Below are 19,084 nucleotides of genomic sequence, written 5' to 3'. Positions count from 1 at the left end.
GGAGCTGGCTACAGTTTTAGTTGCTTTCAGTATCTCTATTTCTTGTAGATTTGCTCTGAGATACTTTAAGGATACTTCACCAGTGTTCCAAAGACTCTTTCTGGAGAGCTCAGATACAAGCATGGTTCGATATGGGCGCCGGCGGATGAAGTTAAGGGATCTCATGGAAGCAGCCTTCAAATTTCTTCAGAAAGAACAATCTGTATTCAGAGAGTTGTGGGACTGGAGTGTTTGTGTCCCCTTATTGAGGAGTCATGATACTTTAGTTCGATGGTAAATTTCATTTTATGGTCCTTTTATGGTGGGTTATAAAAATCAGGGTAGAGACTGACCTGTGCAAGCCTGACTTGGATTGTAAAGCCCACAAGATGGCTACAGAACCACAATGGATCATTTAAACTGAAAAGAGGAAGAACATTTTCCAACAAGCTATTCAGGGAAAAACATAAAGAAGAATGGACTCTCTCAGATTGTGTGGGTTCAGTTAATCCACCTAAAACTGGGGTCCACTTCGGATCTTACAATTTTGCCCTGGGAAAAAAATCAGATCAGTGTCAAGATAACTGAAGAATGGCTAGGTCCAGTGTCTTTCACCACGTCAGTCTAGTGTTAGTACTTTTGTGGGCTGTATTCCTTCTGCTGTGTAAAGCTCTCTCCACCATCATGAGACTAGATTTAAATAATAAATGCATAAAGTTGTAAGTGTGAGAACCCACCTTGAAGATAATAAGGTTGGGTGCAGATTTACGCCTGTGCGCCTGTGCTGGTGGAAGCAGATTTCCCTGCCCCCTCCTCCCCCTGTCAGGCCCTCTTGCCTCCTGAAAATGCTGCACAGAGGGTTGGGGGACCTGCTGAATGGGGTAGGCTGTGGTGAAGGGGGAGGGGGGGCAGATTTCCCCCCCCCAAAATTAGATCCCCCCAAATCAATTACCTTGCATAAATGGGGAGGAGGGGGTGCTGTCAGGGATGAGCCCAAGCCCCCAGAGATTTCTGGCCGCTCCCATTCTGAATAAGAGTCAGCGAGCTGTTGGGATTGATCATCCTCCCCCCTTCGCAATCAACAATTCAGACTAAAAGCTATTACGGCTTTGTTACGCTAAAGACTAGCCTTTCTATAATGCAGACTCAAGGAAGTTCTCAGACTTCCCCAGGCTCTGAGACTAGTCTGAGAACTTTATCCTCCCCTAACAGTTTGCCTGTGAAACTTGCCTCGCGGTGACACCCTTCCCTTAGGGCAGCTCCCTTCTACATTGGCTTCTAAGAGTGGCCATCCTGGAGGAGCATCTTAGCCCCATCCCTAACTCCTCCCACTTCAACTTGCGACGATCTCTAGCATCTCTCAAGTCACGACCCTCTTCCTTCTCCTCCTCCTCGGAAACTTGAGTTCTCACAGTGGAAGGAGGAGGCAGCAACTCGGCCTGGGCCATCTGTTTGTCAAGGCCTTGGGAAGAATCTCCCCTAGGTTCTGATCTAGCTGTTCCAACTCTGATTCAGAATCAGGGTCGGCAGAAATCTCAAGGGGCTTGGGTTCATCTCTGAGAGGCGGGATGTCTGCTGCCACCAGCCCAGTTGCACTTCCCTAAATTTGTATCCAGCCCATAATCTTCAACATTTCAATCCTTCATTCACCTCATCCTAAAATGCAAGACCTGCTTCTTTTATGCCTGTACTTTTGCATGCATTCTTTCTCTCTTCTCTCCATCATTCTTTCTCCTGTTACAAACGTAAACACATAAGAAAAAAGAAAATGGTCATGATGCCGCTAGTGCAACAGTTCTGCACAGCAGCAAGCACACAGTCCTGTGCGTCAGTTATTGCCCATTAGTTGAAGACCAGTGACCTATAGCAGCCTTTCTCAACCTAGCAGCCTCCAGAGTTTTGAACTTCCAATTCCCATCATTTCCAGGCTGCATGGCCAATGGTCAGGAATGCTAGGAGTTGTAGTCCAAAGCATTAGGCAAGGCTGGGTTAGAGAAATGGAGAAAATTGTCTGAAAAGCTGCAAAGAAACGTAGTTCAGTAGTCCTAAAATGAAACATCACTTGTACAATCTTTACTTCTTAGGTATACTGCCAGTTGTCTCACACTGGTTACATGCATGAATGATGAGCATCGACTATCATTTCTGAAGAAGATCTTTAATCCAGAAGAGTTAATACATTTCAGACTTAAGTAAGTTTTTTTGGTGGTATCTGTGTGGGGCGTGTGTTTTCATTTAATATTTTATCTGCACATGTGCTAAGCATCCATGTGACTTTGACAGGCTGCTTGAAGAATCACGGATGCAGAATGTTGAGTGTGCTCTTGTCTTGGCCAACCCAGACGTAACCTTTTGGAACAAAGAGGAGGAGTTGCGGTACACTCAGGGAGAGCTTGTTTCTGCTGACCTCTCTGCAAAGGTAGTAGCAGTATGTGGAGTTGTGCTACCTAAGCAGCAGTTTGAGCCCAGAGGAAATGTAAGTAAAAGATTGATGATGCGTAAGTTATTAATTCCCTCTGAAGCTCCTGGTGCTGCCGAAAAATTTGCTCCAAATAACTGGGGAACTGTCTGGAACAGTTAGTACTGCTGGGTGCAGGGGCAATTGGTGGAAATTGCCTTCCCTCCTTCCACCAGAGGGAGCCTCTGCTGTATCGGAGTCTCATCCGTGAATGGAAGGGCAACTCAGGATCCAAGCCTAAAATTTGTATAGGATGATTCAGATAACTTTAATTTCCTCAGGAAGCAATCCTGTGGCCACTAGACACTGTCTGGAGAGCCATAGGATATGCTCATTTCCAAGAACCGACCTTGGAGCATGGGCTCCGAGGTCGGTTCCCGGAAAACTGACCTCCCCCCCCCTCGTCCGTGCTGCCTTGGAGGCAGTGCAGCGAAGCCCTGTCCTCCGCACACGGAAGAGGAGCATGAAGCGACTGAAAAGGGGAGTTCCGGGGGGTGTTCTGGGGCGGGGAGAGCGGAGCTGCATGTACGACACATCCGGTGTGTCGTACGGCAACTTCCTCTCCTGGTCGGCCCCCTGAAAATGGCTGTCTAGCGAAAAATAGCAAGGCAGGAGAGGCGCGGAGGGAACGATCCCCCCCATACCTCTCCTGCCTTGCTTTGGATAGGCAGTTGCCTCCGAGTTCGGAGGTGGCCGCCTATCTAGTTAGGATTGTGCCCTTAAGCACTGACGGCATTAGTGATCTGACAATAGTATGTAGTACGTAGGGCAAAATCTCTACATTGTGTTGCTCCTGGTTGAGCAGTTGTTACTTCATTAGAATTATTCTGAAGTGTTGAAAATATTAATAGCGGACAATTATTTTTGTCCACATGCACAATTTTGACTGAACTTTCAGTTGTGTGTGGTGTACGGCCTAGTAGTATGGAATTCAGAGGCCATCTCTGATTAGCCAGAGCTAATTCTCACATAAGAGGTTGAAAGTGAAGGAGTTATTCTGTGGAGGATCTTGTAGTGAAGAAAACCTTTGCTGTGGAGCCAGAGAGCAGCATTCAGCCACCAGACTCGGTTATCTAGAGATACAGTGAGGGGATCTGTGATGTCAACAACAGATTTACCTTAAAAAATATTAAAGACAAAGACATGTTGTTTAATATTTTGCTTTGCTTTGCTTGATGCTCCCAAGTTCTGCCACATCGCATAATATGAATTGGGCAAGAAATGAGAGGATAGGACAAAGGAATGGGTGATATTTATTCAGTGCTGATAGGATGTGATGTATGGTTTGATGTTTAATAGTTGTGTTGATGTCAAACAGTTTAAACAAAAAACACAAATACTTGCTTCAGGAAGAGGGTAGGGAGGCCTCTTCCTGCATGAGCAGGGGTGTCAAGCCTCTTTCAGCTGGAGGGCTGAATTCAATTTCGGAGAAACTTGGGGGCAGCATTCTAGTGGTAGGCAGGGCTGAAAGCACAGGGGGTGGAGCTGAAGGCAAAAGGGGCAGAGCAAAAAAACACCAGCATACTTTAGCTTAAAGCTTTGGCTGCCTGTAACTAAGCCTTAGGAGAAGCATGCCAACCTTTTAAAATGGGGGGAAATGCGCAAGAGCTGAGAAATCGCCATCCAGTTGGGGGAAACGGGGCAGGGCCAATGGTGTGGCCAGCTGGAGGGCTGGAATGGAACCCCACGAGTGCTGCATTTGGCCTGTGGGCCTGAGGCTCGACACCCCTGCTGTTTAGCAAAACAATGGTCTGACAGCTCTTACGGTATTAATCACTGGTAGATGTTTTGGGGTGAGAAACAAAGAATGAGTGTGGCATCCCGGCCCCCACCTAATGATGCTGGGTATTACACCCAACAGTGTTTAGCAGCTGGGGGGGAAGGGAGGCTCCTTGAAATGAAGAAGGCATATTTTCACTATGGAGCTGAGAACCCACAGAAATGGGAAGATGCACCCAAGCTTAGAAGCCATGCAACAGTTGCCCTGCGATCTACTGGTGTGTGTACCCCTACATGCAAATTTTATTTATTTATTTTATCCATCACCCCGCTTTCTTCCATAACTCACAGTGGCATATATGGGATTCCCAGGTGGTTTCCTATCATTAGAGCCAAAACAAAACTTTGAATATATTTTCAAGTAAGTTGGATTCTTGAAACAAAACGTTGAGGTTTATTTTATTTATTTAATTACAACATTTATATACCATTCCTCATCTAAACAGTAAATGGAACCTAGGGCTGGGGAGGGCAAATAGTGGCTTCAGGGGGATCTTGGCGGGTGGGGGGAACCTTCCCCAATACTGTGTGGTCCTGATCTGGATTCCCCCCTCGCTCCTCAGCACTGGCAGCTTTACATCACATTTTGTTTAGGCTTTGAGACACTTAAAGAGTAACTTGCCAAATGTAATACTTTATACTAGGAGTGGGCAACTTGTAGCCCTCTGGATGTTTTGGCATACAACTCCCATCATCCCTCACCATTGGCTATGCTGGCTAGGGCTGATGGGAGTTGTAGGCCAAAACATCTGGAGGGACACAGGTTGCCCATCCTTTTATACCCTGTTCCTCTTCAGTGTTTATTTCCATTGCCTTCCAATTGAAAACATTGCTATCTCTATCCTAGCAGGTGAACATTTTGAACCAATTTGTGATGGTGAAGTCTGCCTGCACAAATCTTCAAAACCTCGCTATGGCTGTATCTTCACAAAATGCGGTGTTGCTTGAAGGGCCAGTAGGATGTGGCAAAACATCTCTAGTTGAGTTCCTGGCAGCACTAACTGGAAGGACAAAGCCACCTCACATTCTAAAAGTCCAGCTAGGAGATCAAACTGACAGTAAGGTAATGGGAAGCACATTTTAGCCATCTTATGAAATTATTTTATGTTTATAAATTTAGAATTGGATGCCTAGGCGGATGGCTTGACCAGAAGGAATAAGCATATTTTAGAATAATTATTCAGCATCTGAATGGACTAGGTATTGGGAACACGCAAGCTGTGAAAATGAAACAAATGTTATTAGTAATTTAGTCATTACTTTAGTATTACAAGAAAATTTATGTTCAAACTTGGTGCTATCGATTCAGTATCCCATTTTCCTGTTGATGGGTTAGAAAGCATGGGTGGGCAGACTGTTGGTCTCCAGATGTTTTGTACTTCATCCCAAAGCCAACATGGTGAATGGTCAGGAATGCTGGAGTTCAAAACATCTGGAGATCTACTGCCCGCTTATCCTTACTGTAAAGGATTCATATAACTAAACAGTTGGAAATATTCCTGCCTGTTGGAAATATTCCTGCAAGCTGTGCTACCCATATATAGATGGTGTACTTGCTGCTGCCCTGAAGTACCAATCGACATTTTGTAAAAAAACGAAACGTGTTTAGTAAAGGGTTGAGTCTTGAATGGTCATTAGCATATTTTGTCTATTTTTCTAGTTATATTACAGAGACAAATTGTGCTGCATCTAAATATTGATTGTTCACTTTTGTTAGAGTATCAGATTCTAGGAAATGTTTTCAAAAACATGTACATATTTTATATTTGCCTAGCAAAAAGTGTCCAAAGCTGTCTCTAGTAATCTGTATAGATTCTAGCATATCAAATATAGAAGAAAACAAGCAGAAATTAATTATGCTTCAGAAATCTTCATATATTCATATTTTAAAACAATATATATATATTCGATGTGCTTGTTTTTCTTTCTTTCTGATAGACGTTACTGGGCATGTATCGTTGTACAGATGTACCAGGGGAGTTTGCATGGCAACCAGGGTCCTTAACCCAAGCAGTCAGCAAAGGGCACTGGATACTCCTGGAGGATATTGATTATGCTCCTCTTGATGTGGTATGTAGCTGTGCATTGTAGAAGTACTCTGTAGGTCCTTAGGATGAGAGTCATTGTTAGCTTCTCTGGAAGACTTGCATATTTCATGATGGCATTGTTGAAATCTAAGAATCCATACCTGCAGAAGAGGAGGAGGACATCAGATCATTTAAGGTGCAACCCTATGCAAATTTAGGCAGGAAAAAGTCCTAGAACTCCCACCATTCCCCAGCCAGCAATGCCAGCTGGGAGTTGTAGGATTTTTTTTCTGTCTAAACATGCATAGGATTGCACTCTTAATCAGAATATTTATTTTTACTTTGCTCTTCTAGTGTTAATAATCAATTTATGATGTGGAGTTCCAGTCGTTTGTATATAACACGTTGCTGAGCATGTGCTGCTGTGCAGATGTACTAGAACATTTTAAAAACAGATTTTCACAGTGTTTTACAAATCAGGATGAATCCCCACCCTTTGCATGTAGATGCTGCACTCCTAGTCTGCTCTGTATGGTGCCCTTGATGATTTTAATATGTATGTATTTACAATATTTCTATGCCGCCCTATAACAAAGCATTTTCGAAGTGGCTCCTTTGGTGCCGTAAGCCTAAAGCATTTGGTACTGCATGCCTGAGAAGTGTCCTGTCAAAATATTGGTATTTGACAAGACCAATCACTTGTTTCATTTTGGGCAAAGAAGAAGGGGCATCCCATTCCCTTGTTTCCTTTCCTAGGTGACTGATGTTGCAAACCTGACCACTCCAACTCTATTGGGCAGGTACATGCCCAACCTGATCATAGCACAGGTCACTTGTATGTGTGGTCCCGTGTACTTTACATTTTAAACCTGTGCAGCACTCATTGTATGCATGGGACTCAAACTGACATGGATTTGTATGTAAAAAGCTGCTTATTAATAATGAGTTACTAAAATTTCCTGAAGACCTTTATCTGTAGTCACCATTGGAGGTGAGACACTTGGTCTCATGCATTGTTTGAGCCAGTAGGCTGCCTACATTATGGTATTTACAGTTATGAGTATTGATGTAAAATGAGATCCATTGTGCAAGAGGGATCTCTCAGGCTTTCCCTGATGAATGGGATATGGTGCAGGGAGCTGCTATTCTGGAAGTCTGTTTGATCCTTTAAAGTTGGACTTGATGGTCTTATAGGCCCCTTCCAACCCTACTATTCTATGATTCCATGATCCTCAAGAGCATCTTCCGTGTGGGGTGCAAGCAATTGCAGTTGGAAAGATGAGGTGGGAAATTCCTATTGTAGGAGTGAAACTCCGCTTGTGTTGCTCTGGATACTGCCCATTGAAATAATGCTGTGTGATTTTCTGTTTCTTAGATCTCTGTATTAATTCCTCTTCTGGAAAATGGTGAATTATTGATTCCTGGGCGAAGTGACTGTATAAAAGTAGCTCCTGGATTCCATCTTTTTGCAACAAGAAGGTAGACAATGTAGCCTTGTTAAAGCTAAGTTGGAACCTAGCACTTGGATGCTTTTGGCGATGAACGCTCAATGAATTCATAAATATGGAAATGAAAAAGTATTTAAATTCTGTGTATACATAAGGGTGTACGCCAAAAGACATAATTCTTGAATGCTACTAGATACTGAATATTAAGACCCAGTATGATTCCCACTGTGAACTTTTCCCCCTGCCCACTCTTTGAAAAAAAGAAAATATACTTTTCTTGGTGGCAAGTATTCTCTGACTTTCAGGTTAATAAAATAAAGTTTGATTATCTTAACAGTAGTGTAGTATTTTAAAAAAAAAAATGGGTGGGCAGTTTTTTGCTTTTTATTTTGCCCTTTTGCTCACTAAGGAATAGAAAATCATAGATTATATCCAACATTAGTCTAACTTAAACCCCATTTGCTTCAGTAGGTCTACTATAAATAGGACCAATGTTGGATACAACCCATCTTTTGAAAAATGGTAGGTTGGAGCATAAGATTATTTTGAATCTTGATAAAAGAACTTGCTGGACAGTAAGTGAAAGTTGATCTTAGGTCGAATATAAAAGTTATTGAGTAGGCAAACCATAATCTCTTAGCCATCCCTCTAATATGCAGATAATACTGGCCTGCCTTACAGGGTTTTCTTGAGAATTATTTAGATTATGTGTGTATGAAGTGCTTTGCATGTGGGAAAAGAACTGTATAAGTAATATGTTTCATTAGCCTATGGGGCACAGTTGCCACCATAAACAACAATTTAATATTCCATTATTTAAGTGTTCTGTAAAATGAAAGAGTGGAAATGCGGGGGGTGGGGCTGTAGATGGTGAATTCAAGCTTCCTGTATTGATAACATTTGGGGCTTTGATTCTGTTGGCTGTAGTGCTGCAATGAGGAAAGCCTGTAGAACTCATGGTAAGCCTTAAGATGAAATAGAATACTTCTAGTGCTTCAATAATCTAGACATTAATTTCTGGCTTCATCAATTTAGAATCTTCAGTTACAGTGGTGGTTGGTACCGACAGCAAAATAGCCATGCTGCCCTTTTGGATAAGTATTGGATGAAAATTCGGCTAGATAACATGCCTAAAGCCGAACTCAAAGAGGTAGGTTGGGTGTGGGGGATGGTGGGTGGGAAGAACCATGACTTTTTGAACTAATGGCAAGATTATTTCAGGAGCTTTTCTGCAAACTTCCTATCCTTAGAAGTTTTCATTTAAAAAGGAAAAAAGTATATTTGTTTTCATTTTGTAGTGTAAAAAATGTTAAGGACGAGAAACAATTCTAAAAGCACTAAATTCAGTATTAGGCTGCAATTCTGTACATACTGACCTGGGAGTTAAATCCCATTGAACTCAATGAGACTTACTTTGGAGGAGGCATGTATAGAATTGTACTGATAGTCTCTCAAGTTTTCTCAGGTACTAAAACCTTAAAATGACCAGGTCATAGCTGTTTACTTTTGAGGGTAACTATTTGTAGAATACTCAATAAACAATGCATTTACTTTCTGAAGTTTCTGGAGGGGTAGCTATGTTAGTCTATTGCAGCAAAAACAACAAAGAGTGTTGTGGCACCTTAAAGTCTAACAAACGTATTTTGACATAAGCTGTTGTGGACTATAGCCCACTTTATCAGATGTATGGAGTGTTATTGAAAGTTTGATATATACATACCCAAAACTTTCGATAGCATTACGTGCATCTAAGTGGGCTATAATCCACGAAAGCGTATCCCACAATAAATTTGGGGTGCCACAAGATTCCTTGTTGTTTTAACTAAAAGTTTAGCATCTGTAATATTTTCTACTATGGGAATAATAATAGTAATATGGGAATTATGGATATGATCCAGATTAATTTCCGCTTAAGGGAACTGTGTGTACAGCTGAAGCTTTCTTTGCAGTTAATCATTTCTGCTTCTGAAGAGGCAAGCTGTTATAAGAACATCTTGCTGCTTGAACAATTGAAGTTTCCCCAAAGGAATTTTTAAAAGAAAACTCTGGCTGTTTTGAGTGATTAATTTACTTCAACATAGATGAGTTCATTGGATCATGGTCTACATTAGGGCCAATTTAAATGTGCAGGGAAAAGCAGGTAGTAAAGTTCTTCTTTGACTGTACCACTTCATTCTGTGTGTGGGCTGAGTTACTTGTTTGCTGGTATAGTGGGGTTGTATAATTTCTGAAGCAAAATTACCATTTCATGAACATGCAGTAGGTTGGATCCAGAGGTGCCCTTAAGCAGAAGGCCTCCTCCACATGCAGAAGGGCTTTTTCTGACTTGGGACAAGATCCTTGTGTGGGAAAAGGGAACTAAATCCAGAGCTCTGCTTTCATTATGCAAGGTGTGTGAATTCTTGCACAACATAACAAAAAGTCTTCTGCTAACTTTTGCACAATAATTCACTGAACAGCATCGCTGCAAGAGTTTCTTCTGCTAGCACATCTCTGGATCCAGCCCAGTGAGTAGAGTTAAATTGGGTTTTTTTTAAAGAGGACACTTTGACATTTCCATTCCAGAACCCCTCCTTTTTGCTGATGCTTTTTGCTTCTACAAAAGAAACAATATCAGTATCAGTGGAATGGCTTAAGTAAGAATGAGAACTTTGGGTTGTGCTGAACAGCTTGATTAAAATGTCAACCTATTGAAAAAGGCAAATTCCATGTTAGGTGTAATTAGACAAGGAATTTAAAATAAAAATGCCAGTATTGTATTGCCCTTATACAAATCTATGGCAACCACATTTGGAATACTGTGTATAGTTCTGGTCACCACACCTAAAAAGGATATTGTAGAGTTGGGAAAAGTGCAGAAAGGGCAACTAAAATGATCCAGGGGCTGGGGTAATTCCCCTATGAGCATAGGTTACAACGTCTGGGGCTGTTTAGCTTAGAAAAGAGGTGAAGAAGGGGAGACATGATAAGAGATGTACAAAATTGTGCATGGCTTGGAGAAAGTGGATAGGGAGACATTTTTCTCCTTCTCTCATAATACTAGAACCCGGGCTCGCCCCATGAAGTTGATTGGTGGAAGCTTCAGGACAGATAAAAGGAAGTACTTCTTCACATAGCACATAGCTAAACTTTGGAATTCACTACTGCAAGACGTAGTGATGACCACCAATTTGGATGGCTTTAAAGAGGGATTGGACAAATTCCTGGAGGATAAGGCTCTCAATGGCTATTAGTCTTGATGGCTATATGCTGCCTCCAGTATCAGAGGCAGTATGCCTATGTACACCAGTTGCTGGGGTGTACATGGGCGGGAGGGTGCTGTTGTACTCACATCCTGCTTGTGGGCTTCCCATGAACAGCTGGTTGGCCACTGTGTGAACAGAATGCTGGACTAGATGGGCCCGTGGTCTGATCCAGCATGGTTCTTCTTACATTCATATGTTCTTAAGACTTCTTAAGACCATTCATATGTGTCCATAAGGTTATACGCAAGATTCACGGCTCTATTTTGCGTATAAGTCTATGGGCACAGCCTGCCGATCACCTTTTCTTTTTTTAAAGAAATGGCGATCGGCAGGGAGGAGGCAAATGGCTTTGGCGGGCAGGTGGGAAGGTAAGTGGCCCCCAAGCTGGGCTCCCCCCCCCAGAATCCTCACGGAGCGGAGCTACTCTGGAGGATTCTTGGGGGGGGGAATGGATCGCCTCCCCGTCGCCACGGAATGGACTGTGGGGAATCCATACATCCCTAGTAGAAAGGGTAATAGAAGAGCAGCAGGATTAGTGGCTGTCTAGTTGGGGGTGAGCGTGGGTAGCTGGCTGCATGGGGGAGTGAGAGAGTGCGGAGGTGGTGATATCTGTGTGAATGGGGAGTGTGTGAATAGATGACTGTAAATGTCATACGTGTGTGAGGATGGATTTGTACGAAAGGTGTATGTGCCTTTAGTAATGCCTACCACTGGCATGCAGCCCCTTGGAAGGTTACCTTTGAGGGAATGTAACCCTCAGAAGAGCCATGCAAAGTAAAACTTGATGCTGTGGTACTAAGGTCCTCTATGTGAGGCCAGATCAGACAATTGTGCTGGCCATACATGGCTGGGGGAGTGGTATTGCCACTGAGTGTCTGTTCCTGGCTGGTTAAACAAACACGGCCATCTTGTTTCGAATAGTGCCTACTTGGAAACAAAATCCAACTTGTGTAGGTTCAAGCCACATCCCTGAAATCCAACATGACATTCAAGAATCAACTGTGTGATTTAGGCATATGTAGGGATTTTTGTGTGTGGTGCTATTCAGATGTGACGCTCAAACATATGCATCTAAGGCTCATGGAGAACAAGATTTGTAGATGCAATCCTGCTTCCCCACCATGCCTAGTAAGACAAGATTGTCTGAACCTGCCCATTTACTTAAATACTACTGAAATCAGTAAGAATTGTCCATTTGTACCATGTTTAAGACAGTAGTGTACTTTGGATAAAATTCTTAATTAATTGTATGACCTCAGAAAATAGTTACTTTAGCTGATGTTCCTTCCTTTTCCAGATTCTTCAGAGGAATTACCCTAAACTTGCAAAAGTAACAGATCGTCTGTTGGACATCTACGTTGAGCTTACCGGTGATAAACATTTATCTGAAAGCCCTGTTGCGAGAGATGATAACATAATGGAAGACACACCACACTTTACTGAAAACAAAAGGCCGAGCTTAGAGGGCAGAGAGTTATCTCTGAGGTATTTTAATATGCAATTAAGCTGATGGATAGTTTAGTTTGGGGGGAGGCAAATTATCTTTAGACAACTGCTCTCTAGTGTCTTGGAGGCCATTTGCACTGGCCTTAATTGAAATTCCTAGTGAGAAGGCATTAATTGAATGAAAATGTGGTGAGTTTGTGCTTTTGGGGGGAAAACAACAACTAGGGAGTTAATGAAGTGGAACTGGAGCTGTAGTAGTGTGCAGATGGGGGGAGTTAAATGAAAGGACTATTGTTGAGCAGGTTCGCATAATTTTTTCTCTTCCCTTAGGGATTTGCTGAATTGGTGCAACAGGATTGCTTTCAACTTTGATAGTTCTTTTTCCTCTACTGCACTGAATATTTTTCATGAGGTACAAGTCAAACCGTTCTTGTTTTTAGAGTTAAATTTTGCATTTTCCTTATGGTATAAAACCAAGTTGCATATAGGAAATGAACAAGGGCTGGTTCAGCAGTCCCTGGATCTAAGTCCATCAACCCAGTTAGGGTTGATGCTTTGTAGTGATGATTCATGAGAGTGGTTGCATGAATTGCCCCAGGATATGGCAGCTGCTGCTCCACATGTGCCAGGCCGGGTATTACTGTGTCCACGTACGTACGTGTGTGTGTGTGTGCGCGCGCACACACAGAGTTGAAATATCTGAATTAGACCATTTTCTTGTTTTATTCATGGGGACATACTAGCAAATTGTATTTATACTACTCTGGGTCATGTATTGAGGAAAAGTAGAAGATTAAAAACCAGACTAATTGGAAATGTAGTACATGCCACAGTAGTACATGCGCTGGTAACTTCCCGATTAGACAATTGCAATGCACATTGCGTGGGGCTGCCCTTGAAGACGACTTGGAAGTTGCAGCTAGTGCAAAATGCAGCAGCTAGACTGCTGACCAGAACACCTCATAAAAACCATATAACACCGGTTTTAAAGGAATTGCACTGGCTGCCAATACGCTTCTGGTCGGAATTCAAGGGTTTGGTGATGACATTTAAAGCCTTAAGTGGCTTGTGACCTTGGTATTTGAGGGAGTGGCTACTCCTATATATGCCTGCCTGAGAACTGAGATCTGTTGGAGGGGCCCTCCTCTGTGTCCCACCAGTACGACACATACACTGTTGTGGGAAGTGGAAGAGAGCCTTCTCTGCTGTGGCACCCCAGTTGTGAAATGCCTTCCCCTTGGAGGCCCAATTGGCACAGACATTGGTCTCGGTGGCAAGTAAAAACATGGCTTTTTACCAAAGCCTTTGAGGGCTAAATGCATTCCCTAGCACATTGTTTTAACTGTTTTATTGTTTTAGATTTTAACTGGTATTAGCTTATTTAATGGTTTAATATGTTTTTAGGTGTTTAAATTATTTATTGTTTTATACTGTTTAAATTGATTTTATCTCTACGCTGCCCTGAGACCTTAATGATATAGGGCGGGATAGAAATGTTGTAAATAAATAAAATAAATAAATGTCTTCCTCCCCCCCTTCCCCTCCATTGGCAGGCATTAGACTGTTTTACAGCTATGCTATCCAAGCAAGGCAGTAGATTGAAGATGGCAGAGATCATCGGAAGCAAATTGAACATTTCCAGGCATAAGGTACCTTCACCAATTGTCTGCTTCTTCGCAAGTGTTCATCGCTTGGAAAAACGACCTGAAACCAGTGCCTAGGACAGGCGTGGGCAGGCAGGATGCATGGGGCCTACATGATCAGCTGGACTGTGGGGAAAAGATTTCTGTTGCCACATTGCTGTTAGCAGCACTGGAACGGCAATCCAGTTGGAGTAACTGGGGGAAGGGGGAGGCTAAAGCTCCCCTTTCCTTCAGCGACCCCAAAGCAACCAGGATTGTTGCTTCTGTGCAACAAATGACAGTGGGGAAGCAGCGATGCTGAAGGAACTGGGATTGCCCGGGGGGGGGGGGGGGCTTCAGCCTCCCCTTCCCCCAGCGATCCCATCTCTCTGTGTGTATACTTTTGCGTGTGGCTCCTGACCCACTATCCTGTACCACATGCAATCCCTGGGACTGAAAAGGTTGCCCACCCCTGGTCTAGGATCTCAAGATGTGCAACTAGCCTTCGTCTTGTATTTCTGGAACAGTAGTTCTTTGTGCCTCATGGCTCTTGAAACTGAGAGTACATGGCAAAGCACTTTGTGATATGTCATGGAGGGGATTTTTTGTTGACAGTTAGAAATCCATTGGGCTAAAGTGGCTCTTTGATTCCCTGGCAGTGTGTCTTTTAACACTCTGCTCTGCCAGGCAGCTAGATAGGGCACAGGGCTGCATCTTGTACTTGTTTTAATCAGCAGAGTTCAATACATGTGCTGTTTTCCCATAGGCTGAATACTACTGTCAACTTTATAAACCTGAAATTGTAATAGGAGAGCAAGAAGTTTCCGTGGGAAGAGTCCAGATCTTTCGGAAGCAAACACATACACTGCTTGTGCAAAGGTATTTGATGATTTTAGAGATAATCTTTTAAACTGTGGGCCAAACTACACATTGCATTAATTATGAAGCATGCAGCTCCTTTGTTTTTCTTTGAGGAAAGTGTGTGGAGCCCAGTTTGCATGTTGGGAGGGGAGGTTTAATCCTTTCCTCAGCATCTCTCCAGGTGGCTTAAAGAAGCAGGGCCAGGGCGCAGGGGGGCTTCCATTAATGTTAGTGGAGGCTTTTCTTTAATTGCCATTGGTGGGGGAGAGTTTCGGAATGGCACAACTAAATCTCTCCCCATATGTGACAGTCCTGATCTGGATAAGGAACCCATGCACTTATTTCAGAGTAAAGAAAAATAAGAAAGGAAGCAGCATGCGATGTAAGTAACATAATGTGTAGTTTGACCCTATTTTTTCCCCCTCTGTATCTGTGGTGATATTGTGTGATGTGCTTCTAATTAAAATATCCCATGGCAGCATTGTTTGTGTGGCCTATAATTAGGTGTTTTGGAAACCTGATCAGAGAGATAATATATTTGTGGAATTAGTGGATGAAATGGGCTTGGAGATGTTGCAGATAAAACTTTTCAATATTGCTAACTGAACATTTATACCTTTTTCATGTATTGGCAGGAAAAAGCAGACCTTTGCACCCACACGTCCATCTGCAGTATTAATTGAGCAGCTTGCAGTGTGTGTTGACAAGGGAGAACCTGTATTATTGGTGGGCGAAACAGGGACAGGCAAAACATCTACTGTTCAATATCTTGCCCATATCACAGGTAAAATGCAGTATAATCTGGGGACCTCTACCAAAGTTCAGATAGTAGTAGTTCATGAAGCAATTCAGTGTATTTTTTGTTTGTTCCTGTTTCAAGGACACAGTTTGAGAGTTATCAATATGAATCAGCAGAGTGATACTGCAGATCTTCTAGGAGGGTGAGTGGCTAACAATTCTGTATATCGTTCTTGACAACTTCTGCAATAAGTCATTTTATCAGTCTTATGAGTTTACAGCTTTTACTTAGTAGAATGGGTTGTATTCATTTAGGACCTCCTGCCAACCAGACAGCTTCTGTCAATAGAACGGGGCAATTTCCTATACTAGACAGAAATTAGAATGCGACTGATTTCAGTGGAAGATACTTCCATGTTTAGGACTGAAGTGTGCCATGATACTGCTTGTACTGCTCTTGTCTGGACAGCAAACAAACTGAGTTCAAACCAAGAAGGATTCTGCTGTTGTACTAATGCAGAGATACAGAAAGCTTTAATATTTTAATAATCACATATATGCATTAAACGCTTCATTAAATGGCCACTTCAATTTGTATAGTTATTCTCTAGTTGAGTGGTAACAGTACCCAGCATTGCTTCTTATAGCTATGTGTATCAAATATGTACCGAAGCAAGGTTTCTGCATGCTGATTCACGTTTGAATAACTTCGTAAAAAATCATTTGTTCCCAGTTGTCTATTTTCTATATTGCTACACTGAATTTTCTCCAGGTGTGATAAAATGTATTTTGGAGTTAGGGGGGGTCTTTAAAAGGTTCCCATGTATATCTTTTTCCTCTCAGGTATTTTTTTTTTTACTGTTTGTAGCCTTAATTAGATACTTATTCGGTGTGCCATTTTTTAGAAACTGCCTTTTATTTCCTAGAATGTTGGGGCATCATGTTGGTAGTGTGAACCACCCAGAGATTTTTGGTTAATGGGTGGTATAGAAATGTAATAATTGCATGCATGTTACCCGTACGTTTTGGCCAGGAAGGAAGACTCCCTTTAAAAATATGGTTGAATTAGCAGCCAGTTGCATGGCGAACAGATTTAAAAAGGTTTTGGGAAGGAGAACAAGTAGGACAGGGGAGATGCTAAAATACGAGGGGAGAGGATGGTGTGCATATTTTGTATGTTCCTGAAAAAAAATGGCAGGACTGGGGAGAGGCATTTTATGGGCGGGGGAGGAGTTAACAAAACTTGCCCTGGCCCCTGCTTATTCCAAATGAGCTCTTATTTTCTGCTTAGGTTATTTGATCTAGTGAGGCTTTTTCCATAACATGCAGTTGTAGGAGGTTTACGCTCTTGTTTTTCTTTGTACTCTTCACAGATACAAGCCCGTAGACAACAAACTGATTTGGATGCCCTTGCGAGAATCTTTTGAGGAGCTTTTTGCACAGACATTTTCCAGAAAGCAAAATCAGACTTTCTTAGGGCACATTCAGACATGTTACAGACAAAAGCGCTGGCATGATCTTCTCAAACTGATGCAGCATGTTCTTAAATCTGCTATTAATAAAGAAGCTAAAGAAAATGCGTCTGGTAAGACATCCCTTAACTATAGAATGCCTTAACCTTTTAAAATGTCAGTTTTTACCATATCAGTTAAATACTAGGTCCCACTGATTTCAATAGACAGGTTTACTTAGGATGCAATCCTATGGCCACTAGACAGCATCTAGATGGCTATAGGATTTTTCTGTTCCCAAAAATCTGACTCTCCGCCCCTTCCCCTGCCACCTTGTAGGAGGCATGGGTCGTCTCCGGCTCCGCACTTGGAAGAGCAGCGCGGAGTGGCCGAAAAAGGGGCGTTTCTGGGGGAGGGGAGGGGACTGCGGAAGCGCCGTTATGATGCTTCCTGTGTGCCATCCAGCCCCCCAGCCCCGCTCCAATGTGCCCCAGCTAGACACCTGAAATTGGCTGTCTAGCCACAAATGCAGGGCGGCCAGAGCATAGAGGAGAAGATCCCTGCGGGCTCTGACTGCCCTGCATTGGATAGTCGGACATCTCTGAGTTTGGAGGTGGCCGACAATCCCCATAGGATTGTGCCCTTAGGTGCTTAAATTTCTATTGAAATCAGCAGGACTTGAGCATTCTTAAAGTTGGGTGGATCATGCCTTCAATGTGCATTGAATGGTTTGGCATTTTACTAGGTGTGATTCCCTTTAGAATTCGAATAAGGAGAGATGTACAGTGAAGGGGCGGAGGGATGTTGTATCAAATAAATGATTAAATGAATGGTCAATAGCAAAGATGGGGAATGTGTGACCCTCTCGATCAGCCTTTCCCAAGCTGCTGCCCTCCGGGTGTGTTAGACTACAGCTCCCAGAATCTCCCAGGCAGCATGGGACTTTTAGTCCAATCTCCCAGGCAACACATCTGGAAGATGCTACGTTGGGGAAGGCTGCTGTAGATGTTGTTGAACTGCAGTTCCCAGCATCTCTCACCATTGGCTATGTTGGCTAGGGCTGATATGAATTGCAGTCCAACAACAGGTGGGCCACATGTTCTCCAGCCCTGGTCAATAGCATTATTGAAGTTAAGTGGGCCTGCATCTGATTATTGACTGGGCAGGAGCCAGTTGGGGCTCCTGGCGTAAGCCTCACTGAACAATCTAATGAACGGTGTGATAAAAGTATAAAAATAGTTAGATGTTCTCAGACGCCCCTCTTTGAATGAATATATTATGGGAGGTGGTGTTAAAGTAGTCCAGGCTTCATCCCAACTGATATTAAACTGGATTTTGGAGGGTGTGGGGGAAAGGAGCAGAAAAATATTCTGAGATAGGAAATAGGAGAGGAAAAGCCATGGAAAAAATGCCACCCAAGTGATTAGCCTTCTAAGAGTTATCCATGACACATTTAATAAAGATAAGGTGTTATGACCACCCCTTTTTTTAAACAGGAAGATCGTGCAAGTGAGCTAGAAACAGATAGAAATTACTGGGGTTATGTTTGTTTACCAGTTTCCTGGAGAACAGGTTTGTGCTGGAACAAAATATTTGATAATTCCAATTACCTAGACCTCAATGATTGTTTGGGGCATGTGGAATGACTGATTTGGTGCATTCATTTTGATGTCCTTGGTTCTGCTGGTAGGATTTCATAGAGTAAAAGCACCAGTGTAAAAGTGGCTGTTTGAATAATTGGATTTCTACAACAGTTTAAACTAATATGTGGTTGAATCTGATCTGCAGCTCTGAATAATTTACATAGTGGCTTCCGTTTAAATTCAAACTAGTTTTGTAGTATAGTGAATAATTGTTGGGGTTTCATAGACTTCAATTCTTATCTGTTACATTTAGTATATCTTGGGCTTTGTTTTTTATAGGCTCATCACTGAAGGAAAAGTGGGACGAACTTGGTATCCGATTGAACCATGCCCAGCAGCAGATGAAGATGACAGAAAATGCTCTGGTCTTTGCATTTGTAGAGGTAG

At 42.6% G+C, this 19,084-nt stretch overlaps 1 protein-coding gene across 2 annotated transcripts in view; it reads left to right on the top strand.

Moving 5' to 3' along the window:
• MDN1 (midasin AAA ATPase 1) overlaps positions 1-19,084 on the top strand; it is a 159,079-nt gene that overhangs the window by 9,396 nt on the left and 130,599 nt on the right. Inside the window, exons 3-17 of one of the 2 annotated variants that reach the window (XM_084827091.1) lie at positions 49-273; positions 2,064-2,171; positions 2,263-2,455; positions 5,064-5,279; positions 6,155-6,286; positions 7,619-7,722; positions 8,727-8,841; positions 12,234-12,421; positions 12,713-12,794; positions 13,936-14,031; positions 14,771-14,883; positions 15,501-15,649; positions 15,746-15,806; positions 16,977-17,188; positions 18,977-19,080. In XM_084827091.1, the coding sequence (XP_084683217.1) occupies positions 49-273; positions 2,064-2,171; positions 2,263-2,455; positions 5,064-5,279; positions 6,155-6,286; positions 7,619-7,722; positions 8,727-8,841; positions 12,234-12,421; positions 12,713-12,794; positions 13,936-14,031; positions 14,771-14,883; positions 15,501-15,649; positions 15,746-15,806; positions 16,977-17,188; positions 18,977-19,080 (2,098 nt within the window). The remainder of the gene's footprint in view (positions 1-48; positions 274-2,063; positions 2,172-2,262; positions 2,456-5,063; positions 5,280-6,154; positions 6,287-7,618; positions 7,723-8,726; positions 8,842-12,233; positions 12,422-12,712; positions 12,795-13,935; positions 14,032-14,770; positions 14,884-15,500; positions 15,650-15,745; positions 15,807-16,976; positions 17,189-18,976; positions 19,081-19,084) is intronic. The other variant, XM_084827090.1, reaches the window with a different exon arrangement.

The sequence above is a fragment of the Heloderma suspectum genome, chromosome 1, assembly GCF_057233095.1.
Source record: "Heloderma suspectum isolate Gila_16-S chromosome 1, 16-S_ref, whole genome shotgun sequence".
Lineage (NCBI taxonomy): Eukaryota > Metazoa > Chordata > Lepidosauria > Squamata > Helodermatidae > Heloderma > Heloderma suspectum.
The sequence above is the reverse complement of the archived record's forward strand: the minus strand, read 5'-3'. Positions and strand labels throughout refer to the sequence as shown.